General features: G+C 43.9%; 2 protein-coding genes across 2 annotated transcripts in view; one reads left to right on the top strand and one right to left on the bottom strand.

The window, feature by feature from the left end:
- Positions 1 to 3269, bottom strand: part of LOC118428081 (oxalate:formate antiporter-like) — a 9329-nt gene extending 6060 nt beyond the window's left edge. The window contains exons 1-4 of the mRNA XM_035838049.1: positions 2867 to 3269; positions 2350 to 2417; positions 1569 to 1690; positions 588 to 714 (exon numbers count right to left, since the gene is read on the bottom strand). Coding sequence (XP_035693942.1) covers positions 588 to 714; positions 1569 to 1690; positions 2350 to 2417; positions 2867 to 2957 — 408 coding nt within the window. The 5' untranslated portion in view covers positions 2958 to 3269. The remainder of the gene's footprint in view (positions 1 to 587; positions 715 to 1568; positions 1691 to 2349; positions 2418 to 2866) is intronic.
- A 978-nt stretch (positions 3270 to 4247) lies between these two features.
- LOC118427440 (bystin-like) lies at positions 4248 to 18559 on the top strand. The gene is made up of 9 exons (XM_035837240.1): positions 4248 to 4464; positions 14238 to 14456; positions 14856 to 14988; positions 15709 to 15848; positions 16450 to 16547; positions 16804 to 16882; positions 17076 to 17141; positions 17545 to 17753; positions 18092 to 18559. The coding sequence occupies exons 1-9, from the start codon at positions 4324 to 4326 to the stop codon at positions 18378 to 18380; spliced, it is 1374 nt and encodes a 457-aa protein (XP_035693133.1). The 5' UTR covers positions 4248 to 4323; the 3' UTR covers positions 18381 to 18559.
- Positions 18560 to 19240: the final 681 nt, after the last annotated feature.

The following is a 19240-nucleotide window of genomic DNA, read 5'->3' as shown; positions in this document are numbered from 1 at the left end:
AGGGTGATGTCTCCATTCATACTTCAATTCCGTCAGCGTGCGCGCAGTACAGGCGAACGTCACATTTCAAAACTAGGGCCCGTCCGGGCTGTTTGTGGAAACGAAAAATAGAAATGTATACGTAAATGATGCCCACGACTTATCTCTTTACGTCTTGTGTAATTTGTTGTATTTCATTAATCTCCTAACAGATCCTACGGTAGCATAAGATAGTATCTACAGCTGACAGACGAGTGAAGCCGGCCTAGGAGCGTGTCGCGCTCACAGTAGCAAACGCACTCCAGGGCCGGCTTCACTCCTCTGTCAGCTGTAGATACTATCTTATGCTACCGTAGGATCTGTTAGGAGATTAATGAAATACAACAAATTACACAAGACGTAAAGAGATAAGTCGTGGGCATCATTTACGTATACATTTCTATTTTTCGTTTCCACAAACAGCCCGGACGGGCCCCAGTTTTGAAATGTGACGTTAGCCTGTACAGCGCGCACGTTGAAGGAATTGAAGTATGAATGGAGGGAGCAAAACTGGAAATAGTCAAACCGCCCCCCCCACCCCCCCCAAAAAAAAACCCTATCGCACTTACCTTCATTGCACAAGCCAAAGGTGGCGCGTAAGCTATACCGATCCCGAGTCCGAACATCAGGCCGTACGTCGCCAAGATGGCGTAGAAGGAGTGACTCACTGTGAAGTACGTCAGAATAACTCCCGCACTACAGCAGGGAGGAAAATAAGAACTGTTCTTTTTTTGGGCAATACAATAACTTAGGCTAACGTCCGGCAGAAAGGAGCCCGGTCGGACAGCTTTTGGGAACGAAAATTAAGTACGACATAAATTCCGAGACAACACGAAACGGACCAAACATAATGACAATGACATATCATCTAGAATGAGTCTCTTCCCTCTTTTAAAACTTGTGTAAACAAATTTACAGAGCTTTTCCTATACGTTGTACTTTTTTTCTCAACAGATGCCCTGTGCATACTCATTTGCATAAACTTTACTTTTTCGTTTCCGCAAACAGCCCGGTCGGGACCCGGGTAGGAATTGTGATGTAGGCCTAAACTTGATATCTTGCAACCTTTTGTTTATATTCATCCAGATGCTTTTCATGGAACTTTTTGATATTCATAATGTGGGTATGTGTCGGCAAAACAAGGGGCACATTCTATTATGAGCCTCCTAGCGACTTTATATAGCACTACAAAAGAACTCCTTATTACCACCACGAAATATTCTTATTACCTCCATGAAATGTCATGGAGGTTATATTTTATCTTGCGTTTGTCTGTCTGTCTGTCTGCCTGTGTGTAGACAAGATAACTCAAGAACGGCTAGGTGAATTGGCTTCATACTTGGTGTGTTGGTAAGGGTGTAACAAGAACTGGAATGATTAGATTTCGGGCTCCCTATCGGCTTCCTTGGTACTACAGTAGAACTTCCTGGTCTGATATCTCGCGTTCAGAACAAGCTATGGTCACGATGTTTGGACGTTAGATAGCTCTTGTGCCCGGGAAGAAGTGACGTAAGTTTGGGCCCACTAGCTTTGATATGTTTCGTACTGACCTCATGAACCATCCCCCCAGCAGCGCTGTCCACCTCGGGCCGATCCTCCGGGAGATGTAGCCGCCGACAAACATGCTCAGCCCCTGGCCCGCGCCTTGGAGAGAGAACACCCACACAGACACCTTCAGGAAGAACGAGTGAAGATCGTTATTTTGTATGTTTGGCTCACAGGTCACAAAAAATACATATACATGTATCATGGTAGAAATTGTAATCTGACAGAATCACCGATTCTGCTCATGATCAAAGAGATTCCGATCGGAGTCTGCAGATTCGAAGGTGCATGTATTCCTTTATGAGACAAAACGTTTCAACTTAACTTCGATTCTGCTGACGAGGATCTGGTGTGGTGTTATAAAAAGTAACCAAATCTATGGTGAATGAGCGCATAGCGATAGATCTAAACGCCCTAGTTATGATTTATCTGTCTTTTTCCTTGTTCAAGGATTTTAGATAAATTGGATATAATTTAAGAGTATACAATCCTTTGAATGATTAGATATTAGAAACTGTCAGTGTGGACGCTCTAAGGAGCATTCTCATTGGGTGGCTTTTATCAAAACATGGTTTACAGCTAGATGTGCAAAAGTTAGGTATGACAGGTCGTTAATTGTAACATAACAACCTTCTGATGCACCGCGTACCTGACGAAGCTGGTGTGTTACGCCGAAGCGTGGTTATATCATCGGTATACAGAAACAGAATAAAGTTCATATAACAAGACCTTTGCACCCAGTCACGAGTCTCTCACCAGACGGTGACATGAGTTGAATGTTCTCACCTTGTACGTTAGGTCCGAAGGGGAGGACTTCAACCGGATGTACGACGTTAAGTATGGGTTCATGTTACCTGGAAACCGGAAGTAAAGAATGACAATTTTAAAAGCGGCCGCGGTAACGTTTAGTATTACATGTAGTAAAGTTAAGTGGTAGTAGTAACAATAAAAAAACGTGTAGTGGCAGTTGTAGTAATAGTTGTACTGTGGTAGTACTCGTCGTCGTTTATTTAGGGACCATAGTGGCGATAGTGGTAGTAGCCAATAGTAGTAGTAACCCACGTTTATACATGTTAGCAATACCGTAGTAGTAGCAAAAGTGACAGTAGTACAAGTGGTGGTGGTGGAAGTGGTAGTAATAATAGTACGGTGGTGGTGGCAGTATTTGTATTACTAATTTAGTATTTGTATAAGTAGTAATAGTAGTGGTGAGGGGCTACAATCACTACATATATCTTCACACTAAGCCTACGGGCATACACGTATATTCAACCTCATTCGTTAAACACCTATAAATACTTACCGAATGTGTAGATAGTTCCTAGGGTTAGGTGAACTAAAACTCCACCCAGCACAGCGATCCAGCCCCGGTATTTTCCCAAAGATACCGCCATGGTCCTCTGTCCTGACAGACAAGCAATGTGTCTATCTAATAATTCAGAGCCGAAGGTTCAAAGTTTACGCGATCCACACAACTTCAGTACCAGCTGGATGTGTTTAAACCGCATTCACACAGACCGGACGTCGCACGATCGTTGCACGATCCTATGAAAGGGACGATTGTCGACAAGACACATCCGGCATAGCAGTCCCCAAGAACGTCCACATTCTTACGACACAGTTGTTGTTGTATAGCGTATGTTCATTCTAACATGGGCGGTCGAACAGCAGGTCATGTGTTACACAATTGCGGGGTCAACCTTTCATGGTAAGGTATGCAAATGAGACGTGGCCGCAGGTTACACCGATCACATGACTATGCGCTTACAGCATGACCTGGGGTCTGCCTAAACACCTTAAATGACCTCAAACGACCTCACACGACCTCAAAGGCGGATTAACTCGAAATACCTGGTAAATACTTGGGACTTGCTACTTTTTCTTATTCATAAATGTATAAACAATCCAGAGCGCCATACTAGGTTGTTGCCCCATGTACACTACATGTTTGAGGTTGACTTAGGTGTTCAGGCAGACCGCATTACCTGTACAAAGCTTTGCGAAAGTTTTCAGACATTTCTCTATTGGTATTTATAGACGATTCAATCTCTACAACTGGATAAGATACGGGGAAGATTGCTTAAAGACATTTCAATTGACAGACCGTGAGACATCACTCTTCTTCAGCGTCATTACTAAGAACTTTCATAAAAGTACTTTGAAATTTCTGCACCATGGAAGTAGCAACTATAGCGAAACCATAGTCAAAGTTGACACTTGACAGATCTTGACAGTGTGAAACACTTCGGAAGCATCTGAGTTAACAAGGAAATCTGAGTTAACAAGATGTATAATGTTATTTGTAGGATTCTAACCTCACTATGGATTGCCCACTTTATTCTTTACTTGGAAACATAAATAAATGGACACTAGTAGAGCACTGTGATGAACATCCTCGTATAATACTATGCAGATTTCACGCACCTCGGTAAAGTTTTAAGCCAATTTCCAAACAGATGCAGGAATCCGACTCAGTCTCAGTATTTTGCTGTATTTTCAGTCTTAACGTTAAAGATCTTCGCACTACTACAGTTAGAGTAGCTCTACTAGAGTAGAGCACTCATAGTCATTTTGTGCTCGGCACATGTTATATTCGTTATATTCTGGTAAAAAGTGTTTGAAACTTTCATTTCTGGGTGTAACATGCCCTCCACCCCTTTCCTCAGAAATGGTATCGTCTGGATTAAAACCCAAAGCGAGGTCCGTGTCAAAGGTCACCACTGCACGTTGCGACGATCGGAAAATTCGTCTGTAGAAAAAATGGGGAAAGTTAAGAAGGTAAAGCGGCTAAAAACAGAGCAACATGCCGGATCGCTCGCCGAGCAGATCGTAGAGGACCAGTCCGTGAGACCCTCGCAGCGGACGAAGGAACGGAAAGCTGCCGACGAGCCAGAGGAATCGGTGGGTATATGTTGGCACTTGGGTATTTTTAGGGGGGGAGGGGGGCCGTTAAAATCTAGATTTGCTGAGATACCACAGTGCACGGGGAGGTCGGATTGTCAATGGGTTGATAACGTAATTATGTAAGATTTGTGTCGGATTTTCACATTCAGATTTTCCGATGTTGGATCCGACAGAAATCCAGAAATCAGGCCAAATCAATGGCGCCCGCCCATTGTTTTTCCGTCAGTCTTCCGATGCGTTCCCAATAGATGTTGGAAATGTGTCGGTTTTAACGCACCGACTGGAGGTCACTTGAGGTCATGACAGGCGTCAGGCCCCGATTAACAGGATAATGTAGGAATATCTCGATATGAATAAACGAGCGACAGAGTTGATACTGTTTTGTTGATTACATATTTCCTTTTATGTTACATTTTTTAACTAGGGTAATTTAACAATTTTTTTTAGGATGCCCACTTTTTGAAACCACTGTCACTTTCGGTGGCTAGTTGACCAGTGCATTATGTTGATCATGACTAATGTCGTGTATTCCCATTCTTCAGGTTTGTCAATACCGTCAAAGTTTGAGGATGGAGATGTGCTGTCACGGAAGAACCGTTTTATCTTATATTATCTATTGATTTATCCGTTTTGTTCCTGTTGAGTTTGATTTCCTGTTGATTTATTAATGTTTCACTGTTTTTCTCAAAAGTTTGTTTTGTCACTTTAAAACTAACTCTCTGATACTAACACTAATCTAGGAACTAACACGTTTCGAAAGTTAACATGAACTCAGCCAAAGACAGTCCACACAGGCTATAGTTATTAACAAGATAATAGACTGGATATTATCACTTGATAAAAAAGACAAAGTCAAGCATTGGCCAGACCATACGAGTAGAAGACGGATCAACCTGACATCGCTATGGAATAAGCTTCCTCGGACTTGCTTCCCCATGGGTACAATCTGAAACTGTTTAAGACGCTCGGACTACCGGTGGCTGACTTGGTAACGGTGTACTGTGGATTTATCAGGCCTATTCTGGAATATTGTGCACCAGTGTACCACAACAGTCTTACAAGCAAACAGACTGCAACCTTGGAACTTGTACAGAGACGCGCCTGCCGAACAGTCCTCGGGCGTAACTACACTGACTACTCATCAGAAGGACCAACCTCTGCCGAAGGTTTGCATCCAGTATGCAGAAGTCAGAAAGAACTGCACACCTGTTACCGCAAACCCGTGGTCAGACGCATGGCCGTAACCTGCGGAATTCACAAACACTGACCGTACCTACCTTCCGCACTACAAGATTCCGCAACAGTCCTGTACCATCAATGCTAAGGCTTCTCAACGAGAAAAAAATGACAATGTTTATGAACTGTAAACTATGTATGCTTTTATTCATGTTAAATGAACTATCCACTTAAACAGCAATTCTCTCCGAGATCATTTGTTTTAAAGTGCAATCACGTGCTAGAAATTGATTGTGTATGTTAATTATATTAAGTAAGCAGAGATTTTAATGTACAACAAGTCACAATTCAGCCCCTGGCTGCCAGTACTTTGTTTTACTAATAAACCATTTTTGATTGTTTGATTGATGAAGTCAAGGGTTAACAGACATCTTTCACAATACAGTATTATAACCCAAAACGTTTGAGTGGCTCCATGAGCCTTTGCGGTGAATCCTATATATATGGCCTCCTTCGGTCATATGGCCTCCTTCGCGCCCCCCCCCCCCCCCATCTACCCAGGTGAATCCTAAGTAAATAAAAAAAGATAACCACTGTCCGATAATTGGTAGTATTTTTTCTGAATCACCGTAGTTTAAAAATACTGTGCGTCGAAATGGGTCCATGAAAGCCATGAAGATATTTTCATGCAAGTGGATGACATAACGATTTTATAAAAGATGTGTCATCGGTAACGGCCATGAAATGCGCTTCAAGTTTCTGCCGACGTTTTGCATCTTCCGAAATACGTCCTGCAATCTTCCGCAGAATTAGAACACGTAACGTTAAAAAAAAAAATTCTGGTTTCCGCATACGCAAGAGATATGTTGCACATGTACATAGTACAATAGTAGTTGAAGGTAGGAGGTCCATAACAGATCAGTCAGAAAACATTTTTATTTCCAAAACAAAGGTGCTTTAATCAAGAAAGTGTGGTATTCATTTTTTTGGTCCATCTATCTATGATAAGCAACTGGGTTGACGGCTCAGCAATAGAAAATGCTCATTAACTGGACCTCATTAACATAATTTATCAAAAGGTTTGTATTCATTGAATTGCTCTGATAATAAACATGATTTGTGAACAGGTTTGGCGCACGATGAAATATACGCAATTGTTCTTGTCAAAATCACTTAAATCAGTTTCTTTTTGTACAGTTTTGTGAAAAGGTTATGATATGGCTATTTTAAGAACCACATTCAAAGTATGCAAGCGTAGACAACTTATTACAAAAGTGGTGTGTACATCCTTGAGTTTTCAGGACCTCATTAACATAATTTATTAAATGTTTTTATTTATTGAATTCCTCTAATAATAAACATGTTTTGTGAATGGGTTTGACGCACCATGAAATATACGCGATTGTTCTTGGCAAAATCACTTAAATCAGTTTCTTTATGAACAGTTTTGTGAAAAATACATAATGTGGCCATTTTATAAACCACATTCTAAAGTATGCGAGCATAGACAACTCTCTGCATGAATTATGTGTTCAACGTCACCTGGGGCAGCGCAATGAAGGCGCATGCGTGGCGTCGTGTAGACGCTTCTGCCGCGTGCTGCAGGTCTAGAGCTCTTTTTCAGCCATTTTTGTATGGTTGGAGTGAGAGTCTAGGCCGGAGGTTTAGTCAGTCGGTTAGCTGGTTTTACCAGGATCATTTCGATGGTTTTCGATCTTCTGTAAGTTGATTTTTGGAGGAGTTACGGTGTTTTTCGTGCCACCGACACCCTCCACGTCGAGCGTACGGGTCCCCCCTACGTCCTCGTGCCGCTAGACGAGGGTAGGTGGACACGTGCAATCTTTGCCGGTAGATATTTCCCTTGCCCGTGAAGGGATACTCTTCCTAATTTGTAGGAAAGGAAAGCAGGTTTGTGCCAACATTCCTACATAGTCTTGTTTCGCTTCGAATCGAATTTGTGGTGTTTTGAGCTGTTTCTGTATCCTCGCCCCCCGGCCATAGTGGGTGAAGGGGTTGGTACAGTCCAAGCACACCGCCTGGTGCCACTGTTTTTCTGGGTCAATCGCTATTTTTAGAATAGGTGGCATTCCGGGGCTCTAAAAGGGGTTTCTGGAGACCCTAGAAGGAACCTTCCATATACTCCACAGAGAAATAGACTGATTTTGGACTAGGCAAAATGAGGAGAGACAACTCAATTTGCGTTACGTATACCGCTCAGAAAGACAAGTTATCTGAGCAGGAGACCTGGGCACTCCTGGACTCTGTGGGGATACCTACATCCAGTCTCCAGACAGTGCAAGCGCTGAACGCTACGTCTTTTGATTTGACCTTCCGTACGCTTCACGATAGAAAGTTGTATGGGGGTAAACTCTCGGCACTACAGTACTTAGATGTCCGTGTGTACGGAAGTGCTGAGACAGTCGTCACAGCAACCCGTATACCGGACGAGTTTGATGACAATCACGTACGGTACTGGCTATCCCGTTATGGACAGGTCCTGGCTTCCCGTATGACCACCTACAGGGACAGACCTACTGTCCGTAATGGGAACAGGCAGTACAAGGTTATACTCAAACCAGGGGCAAACATCCCGTCCTCTTGGAGGTTAGCAGACGGTCGGTTAGCCTTTTTCCGGTACGTCGGACAACAAAGAACATGTCTGAAATGTTACCAGGAAGGGCACGAGGCAGCACAATGTACTGTCATCTTCTGTAACAAATGCCAACTGATTGGGCATACCTCTGCGGAATGCAGCAATCAAGTAGTTTGTAATCAGTGCGGCAAGGAGGGACACACCGCACGTCGGTGCCCTACTTCATATGCCAACAAACTGCTGCCTGACAATAAGTGGACCAGCGGTCCGGCTGCTGAGGCAACCGTGGCCAGTGCTAAGACCCCTGGTCAGAGTGAGCAGTCTCAAGTAAACGAGACTGTCTCCAGTGGTAAGAGTCAGAGTGAGCAAACAAACGAGACTGACTCCAGCGACTCCGGGTCGGAGGAGAGCGGGGAAGATGATTCCGCCGAGGAATTTGCTTCCTCTGACGAACTGACGGAGAAAGAAAGGGAGCTAGAAAGGGAGCTGCTTCTTGAAGCAACCCAACCATCTCCGAGCTCTGCGGAGCGCATTGAACCAAACGGGGAGCAAGACACAACCCATCCTCGCAACAAGAAACGCAAGAAGCGCAAGGGCAAGGCCAAAAATGGCCGCAAACAGAACAACGAGGTCGAAGAGCCTCAAACACCAGTCAAAAATGTGGTGGCCAAGAAGAAGGCCCCACATACTGGAGACCCGTCATCTGACGCGATGGAAGTCGACCAGCAGACCTCTAAAAGGCCTGCGCCTTCCGACGAAGAAGTCAGCCCAAAAATAAAGAGTGAGCCGTCGACAGTAACGAAGGGCCCTCATAGTCCCGGTTACGACCTTCCCTTATCAGGAGAGCTAGCCATCGACGAGTTCACGTCATCTGGAGAATCTCTATAATGATGCCCCAAAATATGCATAGGCTCAATGCCTTCTTTATGTTAATGATGGTGGTTATAGCAACCTTAAACGTTTGTGGGATGCGCAATCCCAACAAACGCAAACAGGTATACGACTTTTGCAGACAACACAAATTTGATATTGTTTGCCTGCAAGAGAGTCACATTACACATGTGGATGAAACTACTAAGTGGGAAAAGGAATGGGGAGGGCAGGCCCTATGGAGCCTTGGTACGCCCAACTCTAGAGGTGTAGGCATCCTGCTTTCCCCATCCCTTGACTTGAAAATAACTAAGAAATTCTGCGATGATGAGGGTCGCGTAGTTTCCGCAGTCCTGGCTGACGGCACGCGCTCTCTTCGAGTGTGCAACGTATACGCACCGAATGATGCAGCTGAACGATCCACATTTTTCCGTGGTCTAGGCAATTTCTTATCCAACTCTGAGTCCACGGTCCTTTGTGGGGATTTCAACTGCATTGAGTCTCCCAGCCTAGATAAAAGAGGGGGGAATCCAAGTCGTAGTTCTGGAGGTTCGAAAATTCTAAAGAACCTCTGTGCTAGTCACAACCTACACGACTCGTGGAGGCAGCTGAATCCGGATGGGCGCGTATATACGTGGCGTCAACCTGATAACGCTGTAGCATGCTGACTGGATAGACTTTACTCATCCAACAATCTGCCCGTCTCTGGCCATTTTTTCCGGCCTGCATACTTCACAGACCACGATTGTGTGGGAATCGATGTGCTTCCAACAGCTAAAAAGAAGTCTTCCATGTGGAAGTGCAATGTTTCCATCCTAAAGAACAAAGAAGTCCAGTCGGACTTCACTGCGTCCTACAAGGACTGGCAGACTTTGAAGTTGGGTTACCCTTCCCTGAGATCTTGGTGGGATGACGTCAAAGACCGAACCCGCTCCTTGTTAATTAAGCACTCATGTAAGATAGCCAAAGACAAAAGAGAAGCTCGTTACCAACTGAACAACACTGTAGGGGATCTGACCAACCAGCTTAATGCTGGTGCGGTCTCGCCTGATGTCCTGAGACAATATAAGGCCACGAAAGACGCACTGTCAGAGTTGGCAACCTCTGAAGCTCAGGGCGCCATCGTCAGGTCCCGAATCAAACAGTTTGAGGAGGGGGAAAAGTGCACGTCCTTCTTCCTAAAGCAGGCCGCTTCCAACGGCAAGAAGAAAAGGATCTGTGCCATACGAGACTCAATGGGACAAGTTGTCCATGAGGATGACGAAATCGCAAAGGTTTTCTACGAATTCTACGCAGAGCTGTTTGCTGAGGAACCAGTGGACCCGGTTGCCTCTGACCAGCTTTGTGACAACCTTGAAAACACATTGACCCCAGAGGAGGCCCAAGCATTGGAGGCCCCTCTCTCAACCGACGAAATGTTAAACTCAGTCCGCAGCATGCAAAATAACAAATGCCCGGGCAGTGATGGTCTACCCAAAGAGTTCTACACGACCTTCTGGCATCTGATTGCCGACGACCTCCTGAAGATGTTTCAAGAAGCTCTTGATGCTGGAGAACTTTCCTCCAGCCAGAAGTTTGGAGTTTTGACACTGTTGCCAAAGAAGGGAGACGAATTGGACCCCAAGAACAGGAGACCAATCTCCCTCCTAAACACCGACTACAAAATTTTGACTAAAGTTCTTAATAACCGCCTTCAGTCTGTAATAGCGTCGGTGTTGCACCCGGACCAAACCTGTGGTGTACCAGGAAGGTCGATCCAGTGCAACCTCCGACTCACACGAGACATAGTTGTTTACGCAAATAACAATAACATCGAATGTGCTATTGTCTCCCTTGATCAAGCAAAAGCCTTTGACCGTGTCAACATCTCCTTTCTACAACAGACTCTCGCACGAATGGGATTTGGACCTTCCTTTCGGAAGTGGGTTTCAATACTTTACAACGACATCTCCAGTTCCGTTTTGGTGAATGGCTCCCTGTCGTCTCCCTTCGCCCTAACAAGGGGAGTGCGGCAGGGATGCCCACTTTCGCCACTGTTGTATGCAATCTCTCTTGAGCCGTTTGCGGCGACAGTCCGCAAAGACTCTGAGGTGCATGGAGTAAAACTCCCAGGCGGCTACGAAGCCAAAATGTCTCTGTATGCAGATGATAACTCTGCCTTCCTGACATCAGACGACTCTATCGTCAGGCTGTTTGACCTTGTCGGGCTGTACAACAGAGGCTCAGGCTCAATGTTGAACCTAGACAAATGTGAGGGGTTATGGCTGGGGAAATGGAGAAATAGACCAGACACCCCTGTACAAATAAAATGGACATCTGGGTCCATCCGTCTGCTTGGTGGGGTCTTTGGCAACATTGACATGCCCCTAACCAACTGGAAGGAAGGTAAACGCAAATTTGTTGAAACCTTACAAGGGGAGCCAGATCCCTCTCCTTTACAGGCAAAGTGACAGTGGCAAACTCTCTAGCCACCGCCAAACTGTGGTACCTGGCGTCGGTGTTCACCCCTCCTGATTCGGTCATGAAGGAAATCAATACCGCACTGTTCGCCTTTTTCTGGGACAAAAAGCGTGAGATGATCAGCCGAAATACCATCTACCTTCCTCCTGAGAAGGGCGGCTGGGGCCTAATCGACATAGCAAAGAAGGCAAAATGTCTGTACAGTCGGCCTTTCTCGGACATCATGTCCCAGGAAGACTTACCTTGGGTGCAGCTCGCCAGGTACTGGCTCGGTATTTTCATTAGACGTTTCGACCCGTCAACATGGTCCAATAACATGCCCCACTCCCCGAATGCCCCTCCCCACTACAAAGCTCTACAGTCCCTGGTATCTGAACTCGTAGAGGCATCCCCCTCTAAAAAGTGGGACCCCGGGTGCACTACGCGGTCTCTCTACGACAGCCTTCTAAAGAAGGATGCTCACATTCCAAGCGTCTGTCTTAACAAGCGTTCTGTTCCCTGGCCATTAACCTTCCAATCTGTTCAACACCCACTCCTGGAGAACAGACTGAAGGACACTGCATGGCTGGTTGCACACCACGCCCTCAAAACGAATGCCCTGCTCTGTTCGAACTGGGGTTACATTCGCTCGGGAACTTGTCCAAGGCAGAATTGTAAAGGCCACGAAACTGTAGAGCACGCCATGTGGTACTGCAGCGAAGTGCTGCTAACATCGACTTGGGTGGAGGGTTTTCTCAGGAGGTGGGTCATGTCAGACTTCCGAATAGATAAACAGATGGTTATCTATGGCATCCTGCCACCCTCATGGAAAAAATGCAAGATAGATGCTATCACCTACACCCTGGCCGTCGCGAGGAAACGCATATGGTCCTCACGTTGTGAAGCACTCTTTGACAAGACCTTTTCGACTCATGTCGAGATGGTCCCATACATCAAGGAGTGCCTCCGCTCAAGAATAAAGCTTGACTTTGTACGTCTGAACGAAACAACGTTTATGTCTCTGTGGTGCTCAGTGCAGTGGGCGAGGGTCGACGGGGGAAAACTGCGACTACGCTTTTAATCCCCTGCTTCCCCCCTGTAGTCGTATCAGTCTGGTATGAACTGTCTGTCTTGTACGTTTCGTATGTCTTTTTTATTTGGATGTGTCAAGTTGGCAGGAGTGGGTTGGTGGGAGCTCGGCGGACAAGTAACCTGTTGTGGGTAGCTTGACACATCCCTTTTTCTTTCCTTCTTCTCTTGTATGTTCTTTGAAATGATGTAAAAAAAAAAATGAAAACAGTGAAAAAACGTCTTGTCTCTCTTGTCTAGTTTTCTTTCTTTTTTGATTTTGTTATACCCCCATTAAAAACGGGTACTATGTACAGCAGTCATTCACGCTGATGAAGTTAATCTGAAGCGTGATGTTTGCTCTGTCTTGGCTTGGTTGCCTGGATCGCCAATCTGCTAGGGGAAGCCTTCGGGCCTACCCTATATACCTTTCAGGGAGCTGTCCAGCTTGTCTTCAGGCTGACTCTAGAATTTGTTTTGTTTGTCTACCCCAACAAAAAGGGAGTCAAAACAAACTCCTTGGTCAAACCAATGTGTTTTGCCCTTCGGGAAAACATTAAAAAATAATGTCGCATCAAGGGGTCAAACCCACATTTTCTGGGTTCAAAGTGATCGTCTGAAGTTACCTTTTTTCTTAAATTATTCATATTCTTAACGCCACAGCTGAGAAAACAAAACAAATCACGACGATCACGGATGTCAATCATTCAGTAGCCATGGTAACCAATAAAGAAGCTATTCGTCACTCATTGGCGTTGCCATGGCCACATCCAAGCGGGGAAATCCCATCTGCCACGTTTGTTAACTTGTTGTCTAGGTGACCTGCATCGAAACTCTGTAGGAAAAAAAATCCGACATGAAACCATTAACTGTCGTTGGAAGGCCATCAGATTAATGTCGGAAGTTAAAAGTCCATCGGATAAGTGCCGTTATATCATTGGAAAATCGACATTGGAATACGGTTTTCCTACGAAAATCCAAAGGGCAAGACGGATCACCGTAAATTCCGACGAAAAACCATCATATTCCCACATGCACGCGCCGATGTTTTTCCGACATTTTTCTTGGGTAAACCCCACCTCCCCGTGCACTGTGTACTAAATCAAATTCATTTCAACAACAACATTTCATACATTAAGTAACGTTACAAAGTTATATTGGATTCCAGAGTTTGGTTACGTGTCACTCTTTGCATAAAAAATGTGACCTAACGTAAACAGTATGAAGCAGAAATATGTTTTTATTTCTTTGTTTTGTGGGAATTAAATTTTTGAGGTAACGTTATAGCAGGTAAAAGGATTGGTGGTGTGTTAAGTTCACAGTTAGATTTATTGTACAATTCTGTACTTTAGTTGTGATATAATGGAAATGCGTGTTTACGATTTCACACTCACAGTGGAGAGGTCACTACAAGAACCACTGCAAACATTTACGATTTAGAAATTCACACTCACAGTAAATGCAGATACTTTCGTGGTGGTTTAATGTTCACAGTTTTTGCAGTGGCCGCTTCGCCGCAAACTCAAAACCACCGCGAAAAGTTCTTTTTCCCGCTACCGCGAAATTAAATCCCCGCAAACTTAAATACATTTACAGTACATTTTGTATATTTCTTCCCCACCAGTTTGTGGACAAAAACCTGTCGAGGAAGATCCTTGAGCAGGCGAGACGACAGCAGGAGGAGCTGGAGGAGGAGCATGGGGTGGTGAGGAAGGGGAGGAAGGGTGCGGCTCAGAAGACGGTGACACTCGGGGGACCCTCCAGGGATGATGATGATGACTCTGAGGATGAGGAAGATGAAGAGGAGAGGGCGGAGGATGAACAGTTTGACTATCAGGAAGTGGTGAGTATAATCACACTTGTAGATTTTAATTCCTTTATTTTAGAGCAGAAAGCAAAAGTATACAAAGATATGAATTATGATCCATCAGTAGCGTAGCAAGTTATGCACAGATACATCCACAGTTACTCTGCCATATTATCACAACCAAACACCTGACCTTCATATCATAGGAAGGTAATTAAGTTGTACTGCATTTGTTGATATTGTTAAAAAGTGTACTAAGGCAGCTTTGTAGACTGACCTAGAATTATTTAGTATTTTGGGTTATTTTCTTCGGTACTAACGCAAGAAAACTGTGACTTATACGCTAATCACTTTGGTTTGGTAGGTAAGAATCAAATATGTTTTGATTTACCAATGTCAATGAAACTTGATGTCTTGAATATTGTGTGTATGTAGGAGGTTGATGAAGATGATGAGAAGGCACTGGCGCTGTTCATGTCGGCGAACCCGCCCGTACGCAGAACGCTCGCCGACATCATCATGGAGAAAATCACGGAGAGGAAAACAGAGCTGGCCAGTCAGAGGTCAGGTAAGGTCACCACAAGGGCTCTTCAAAACTCTGCCCCCTACAAGGTTTGATCCCTTGCATCCCTAGCTAGAAGTTGTATCGTTGGGAATGGCACTCTACATGACTTTCCTGAGTTTCAAATTAAAAGGGTTCTCACAGCACTGTTTGTCAGAATGGCGCTCACGATTTCTGTACCAAGGTCCGTTGATAGTTGTGTGTCACCACTCCTTTGTTACTGGCCAATTTGACTCCCATTGGGCAAAAACCCATCGGGTGAAAATCCTACTGGGTGCAGACGATTACCCAGCGGCATCTGCTCCATAGAGAGCCTGCACTAGCTACATAGGCCAAGCCATGAAGGACTGGATTCCAGGTTATTGGGAATGGCTCTTAACACAACTTTCCTGACTCCAAAGAGGTGTAAATGACTTGGAAAGGTAAAATGCGGTGGAAGGAGAAGGATGGGGTCTGTAGATAGTCCACTATAGACCAGGATTCTTGCTTGCTTTAATTGGAAAAATGATCTGAGGTGGCCATAATGGTCAGGTGATCCTTATGACATGTAGAAGTGGTCACTAGTACAGGTTTGATTTCATTGACTGTATTGTATGTTTGTAATGTGAATAGGGTACAAGTGAATCTTATATGTATGGCTCAGCCAAGATGTCCTTTTTCCTCCTTTAGTACTTTCTTCATAAGAAAATTTGAAGAAAGCTTATGTATATCTTCTTGTTGTCTAAGATGGCAGCCTGCCCATGCCTGACCTTGACGAGCGTGTGGTGAGAGTTTACAAGGACGTGCGACAGATCCTGTGCCGCTATCGTAGTGGGAAACTCCCCAAGGCCTTCAAGATCATCCCTGCACTGGCCAACTGGGAACAGGTGAGGAAATTTTAAGCTGTGTGATGTTAGACTTAGAGGCTGTCACATAATTGGAGATGAAGGTTTAGTAGGGCTGTATACGTAGCTTTGGAACTGTGTTTCATAACACAAAACCCTGCCAAACCTTTTGGTCCTGACCTTCCTCAGACCATGGTTGTGACTTGTGAGTTAGTCGTGAGCAGTGTTGAAGGGAGCTATATGAGTGGAGATCATCATCATCATCATTATATGATTGGAGATAAAGGTTTAGTAGGGACAAAGTTTTGGTATTGTGTTTCATAAAGCCCATTACACATAGTCGACCATGCCCTCCCAACCTTACCCAGACCATGGTTGGGAGTTAGTAGTGAGTAAGGTCGTCTGTGGTTAAGAGTTGGGTGGTGAGGTTGCCTTGTATTCTTTTACATATTTTGAAAAATCCAAGTAAGGAAAGTCTGCTTGGAGGCGATCATGCACATGGGTGAACTGAAGCTAGAATAGGATGGCTTCCAGACTACTCCAAACCCAGTGCCAGCTTTGGTTGGGGAGTCATCAGGAATTAAGTTGTGGAAAGGTCCTAAATGTTTGACAGGGGCTTTAACAATACTGTATTCTTTCTTAGATTCTGTACATCACTGAGCCTGAGACATGGACTGCTGCTGCCATGTACCAGGCCACACGCATCTTCACCTCCAACCTCAATGTCAAGATGGCACAAAGGTAAGGCGGCTTTGACAGGCTTTTCCATTGGCCATGAAATCAACAGTTGTCTCCCTGATTGGCTAAGATTAGGCCAATAAGGTGAATTCTTTTTCCTGCTTCCTCATTGGCTATTCCAGTTGCAGTATATGCCTATCACACAGCATGATTTTCTACTTACCATGTTTTGATATTTACTATATAAGTACTGGTTCTACATAATATTTGCTAATTACATGATATAGGTTATATTGTTTTGCCTTTTTTGTTTTTGCAGGTTTTTCAACCTTGTCCTTCTACCAAGAGTACGTGATGACATCACGGAATTCAAGAGATTAAACTTCCACCTGTATATGGTAAGTATATGATTAGTGATGTATGTATTTATCTTAGTAAAAGCAAAGGGGTGTTCAGTTTATTTTTGTACAAAAAGGATGCTTTTTCTGCCAGACTGCTACACTGTAAGATCCATGTAAAAGCTACATGTTTGTAGTGTGGATGTTTCAATATCACAATGCTGAAAAGGCATTAACTTGATTTTTGTTTCAGGCGCTGAAAAAGGCTTTGTTTAAACCAGCAGCGTTTATGAAGGGTATTCTTCTGCCATTGTGTGAGGTGAGTATGATTCTAACTATCTTTCCTTCAAAGTGGTCAATGATATAGTTCAAAGATTTTCCTGTGTATAAGAAGGAAGGAAAGACAGTCATGAAAGTATCTGTTGTTAGCAAATATAAAAGATGTTACAAGGAAGTAGTAAAGTTGCAAAAGTCTAGTGGATAGTACTCATCTTGTAGGCGGTAGGTTGTGGGTTTGATTCTGTAAAGAGTCTTACCTAAGCTTTTAAAATGGTATATACTGCTTTCTCTGTTTAGCACTCAGCACTTATGAGAAAGAGTATGGACTTGATGAATACACCATTACCAGTGGAAATGGGCAACATCCCATATGCCATATGTTAGAATGGACACTTTTTGTTTAAAAAAAGTATTCATCTGACTGGTGTTTTCCCCACCCCCAGTCTGGTACGTGTACGCTACGAGAAGCCATCATCATCAGCAGTGTGCTCGCCAAGACCTCCATCCCCGTCCTCCACTCAAGCGCCGCCATGCTGAAAATCGCGGAGATGGACTACAACGGAGCTAACAGCATCTTCCTGAGGGTTCTACTCGACAAGAAGTACGCTCTTCCCTACAGAGTGGTGGATGCCATGGTCTTCCACTTTCTAAGGTGAGTTATATGCACCACAGTTTGCCAGCCTTTTGAGATATTGCTAATACAGTTGTAAAGAACATTTTTGGCAGCAATACGACTCTTAATCACTGCACGATTTTAGAGATCAACTTCTGGGGAGGAAACAAATTTGGCCAAAGGTTGTTAACAGTGTAATGGCCCCTTAAGTAGTACATGTACAATGCATAGTTGTGGTATCATGAATTTTAGCAGTGAAGAGGTCACCACGAAGTAAGACCAAACTTTATGAGTTTAAGATTTACAGATTACAAGACAACACTAATGCTAAATCATACTGTGATCTTCATGTATCGACAACTGTGCTGTTCCTCCAGGTTTGTGAGTGATAAGAGACAGCTGCCAGTCCTGTGGCACCAGTGTCTCCTCACCTTCGTGCAGCGCTACAAAGAGGACCTGGCCAGCGAGCAGAAGGAAGCGATGATTGACCTTCTTCGAGCCCAGACCCACGAGCAGATCACACCCGAGATCCGCAGAGAACTCCTCAACTCCAAGTGCAGGGATGAGGAAACTGATGAGCCAATGGCGGGCGCGTCGTCGATGAAAGGTGCATCGTCATTGGCAGGCGCATCGTCTAGAAGTGTACATTTTGCAGATATGGACTGAAATACAATACATGTTGTCTGATATTCATCCAAAGCTGTGCTGGTTACATGCAAATGTGGCCTGCCTTTCTAGCTGGAGGGCAAAGTGTAAGTTTTAGATTGTACATCATTTGAAACATCATGTAATGTGACCTAAATTGGAAAGCACAATTATGTTATAGTGACCAGTCAAGTCATGTGTACAGTACATGTGTCTCAAAATGTATTTGAAACAGTCTATCATATGGAACGTTCAAAGCCAGAAAAGGACTAAACACTATGTTGGCAATTAACCATTTTTAATTTTGATTTTATATCTTGGTTGATTTGTTCTGCCGCATTCAGTTCTTGTAACTCTGACAATTATGACAGCACAATAGAAAATTCACATTCTTTTCAAATAGAGGTACAGTAACGCTATTATACTATTACAATAGTCACAATGTATATATACAAAACATATTGTATGTGCTGAATAATGGTATAAATACAGACTTTTCTCTGCTCACTGCTTTGTCTGTTTGGTTTGTAGAAACTTCCTTTGTAAATACTGCAAAAGGGTCCATTGCAGGACAAAAGCAAAGGCTTTTTTTGATTTCCCAGACAAAAAAACAACAATACATCAGCAACACAGCATATCATTTGACTTTCCACATTCAAGTTCATGCAAAAAAAAATGTAAGATTTTTCAATCCTGTCTCAATTGCTATCATTTCAAGAAGGGTACTTTTAAGGGACTTATGATGACAGAAAATGATCTCAGAAAATGCCATAAAACTATGTGTATCTAACAAATCAATGGTGCATTTTTGACACATTTCAACATATTTCTAACAATCTCAATTAATAAAAGACTTAATCCACACAGCAGCAAGAAGCATA

The sequence above is a fragment of the Branchiostoma floridae genome, chromosome 12, assembly GCF_000003815.2.
Source record: "Branchiostoma floridae strain S238N-H82 chromosome 12, Bfl_VNyyK, whole genome shotgun sequence".
Lineage (NCBI taxonomy): Eukaryota > Metazoa > Chordata > Leptocardii > Amphioxiformes > Branchiostomatidae > Branchiostoma > Branchiostoma floridae.
Note: the sequence above shows the minus strand (reverse complement) of the source record. Positions and strands in the feature narration are given on the sequence as shown.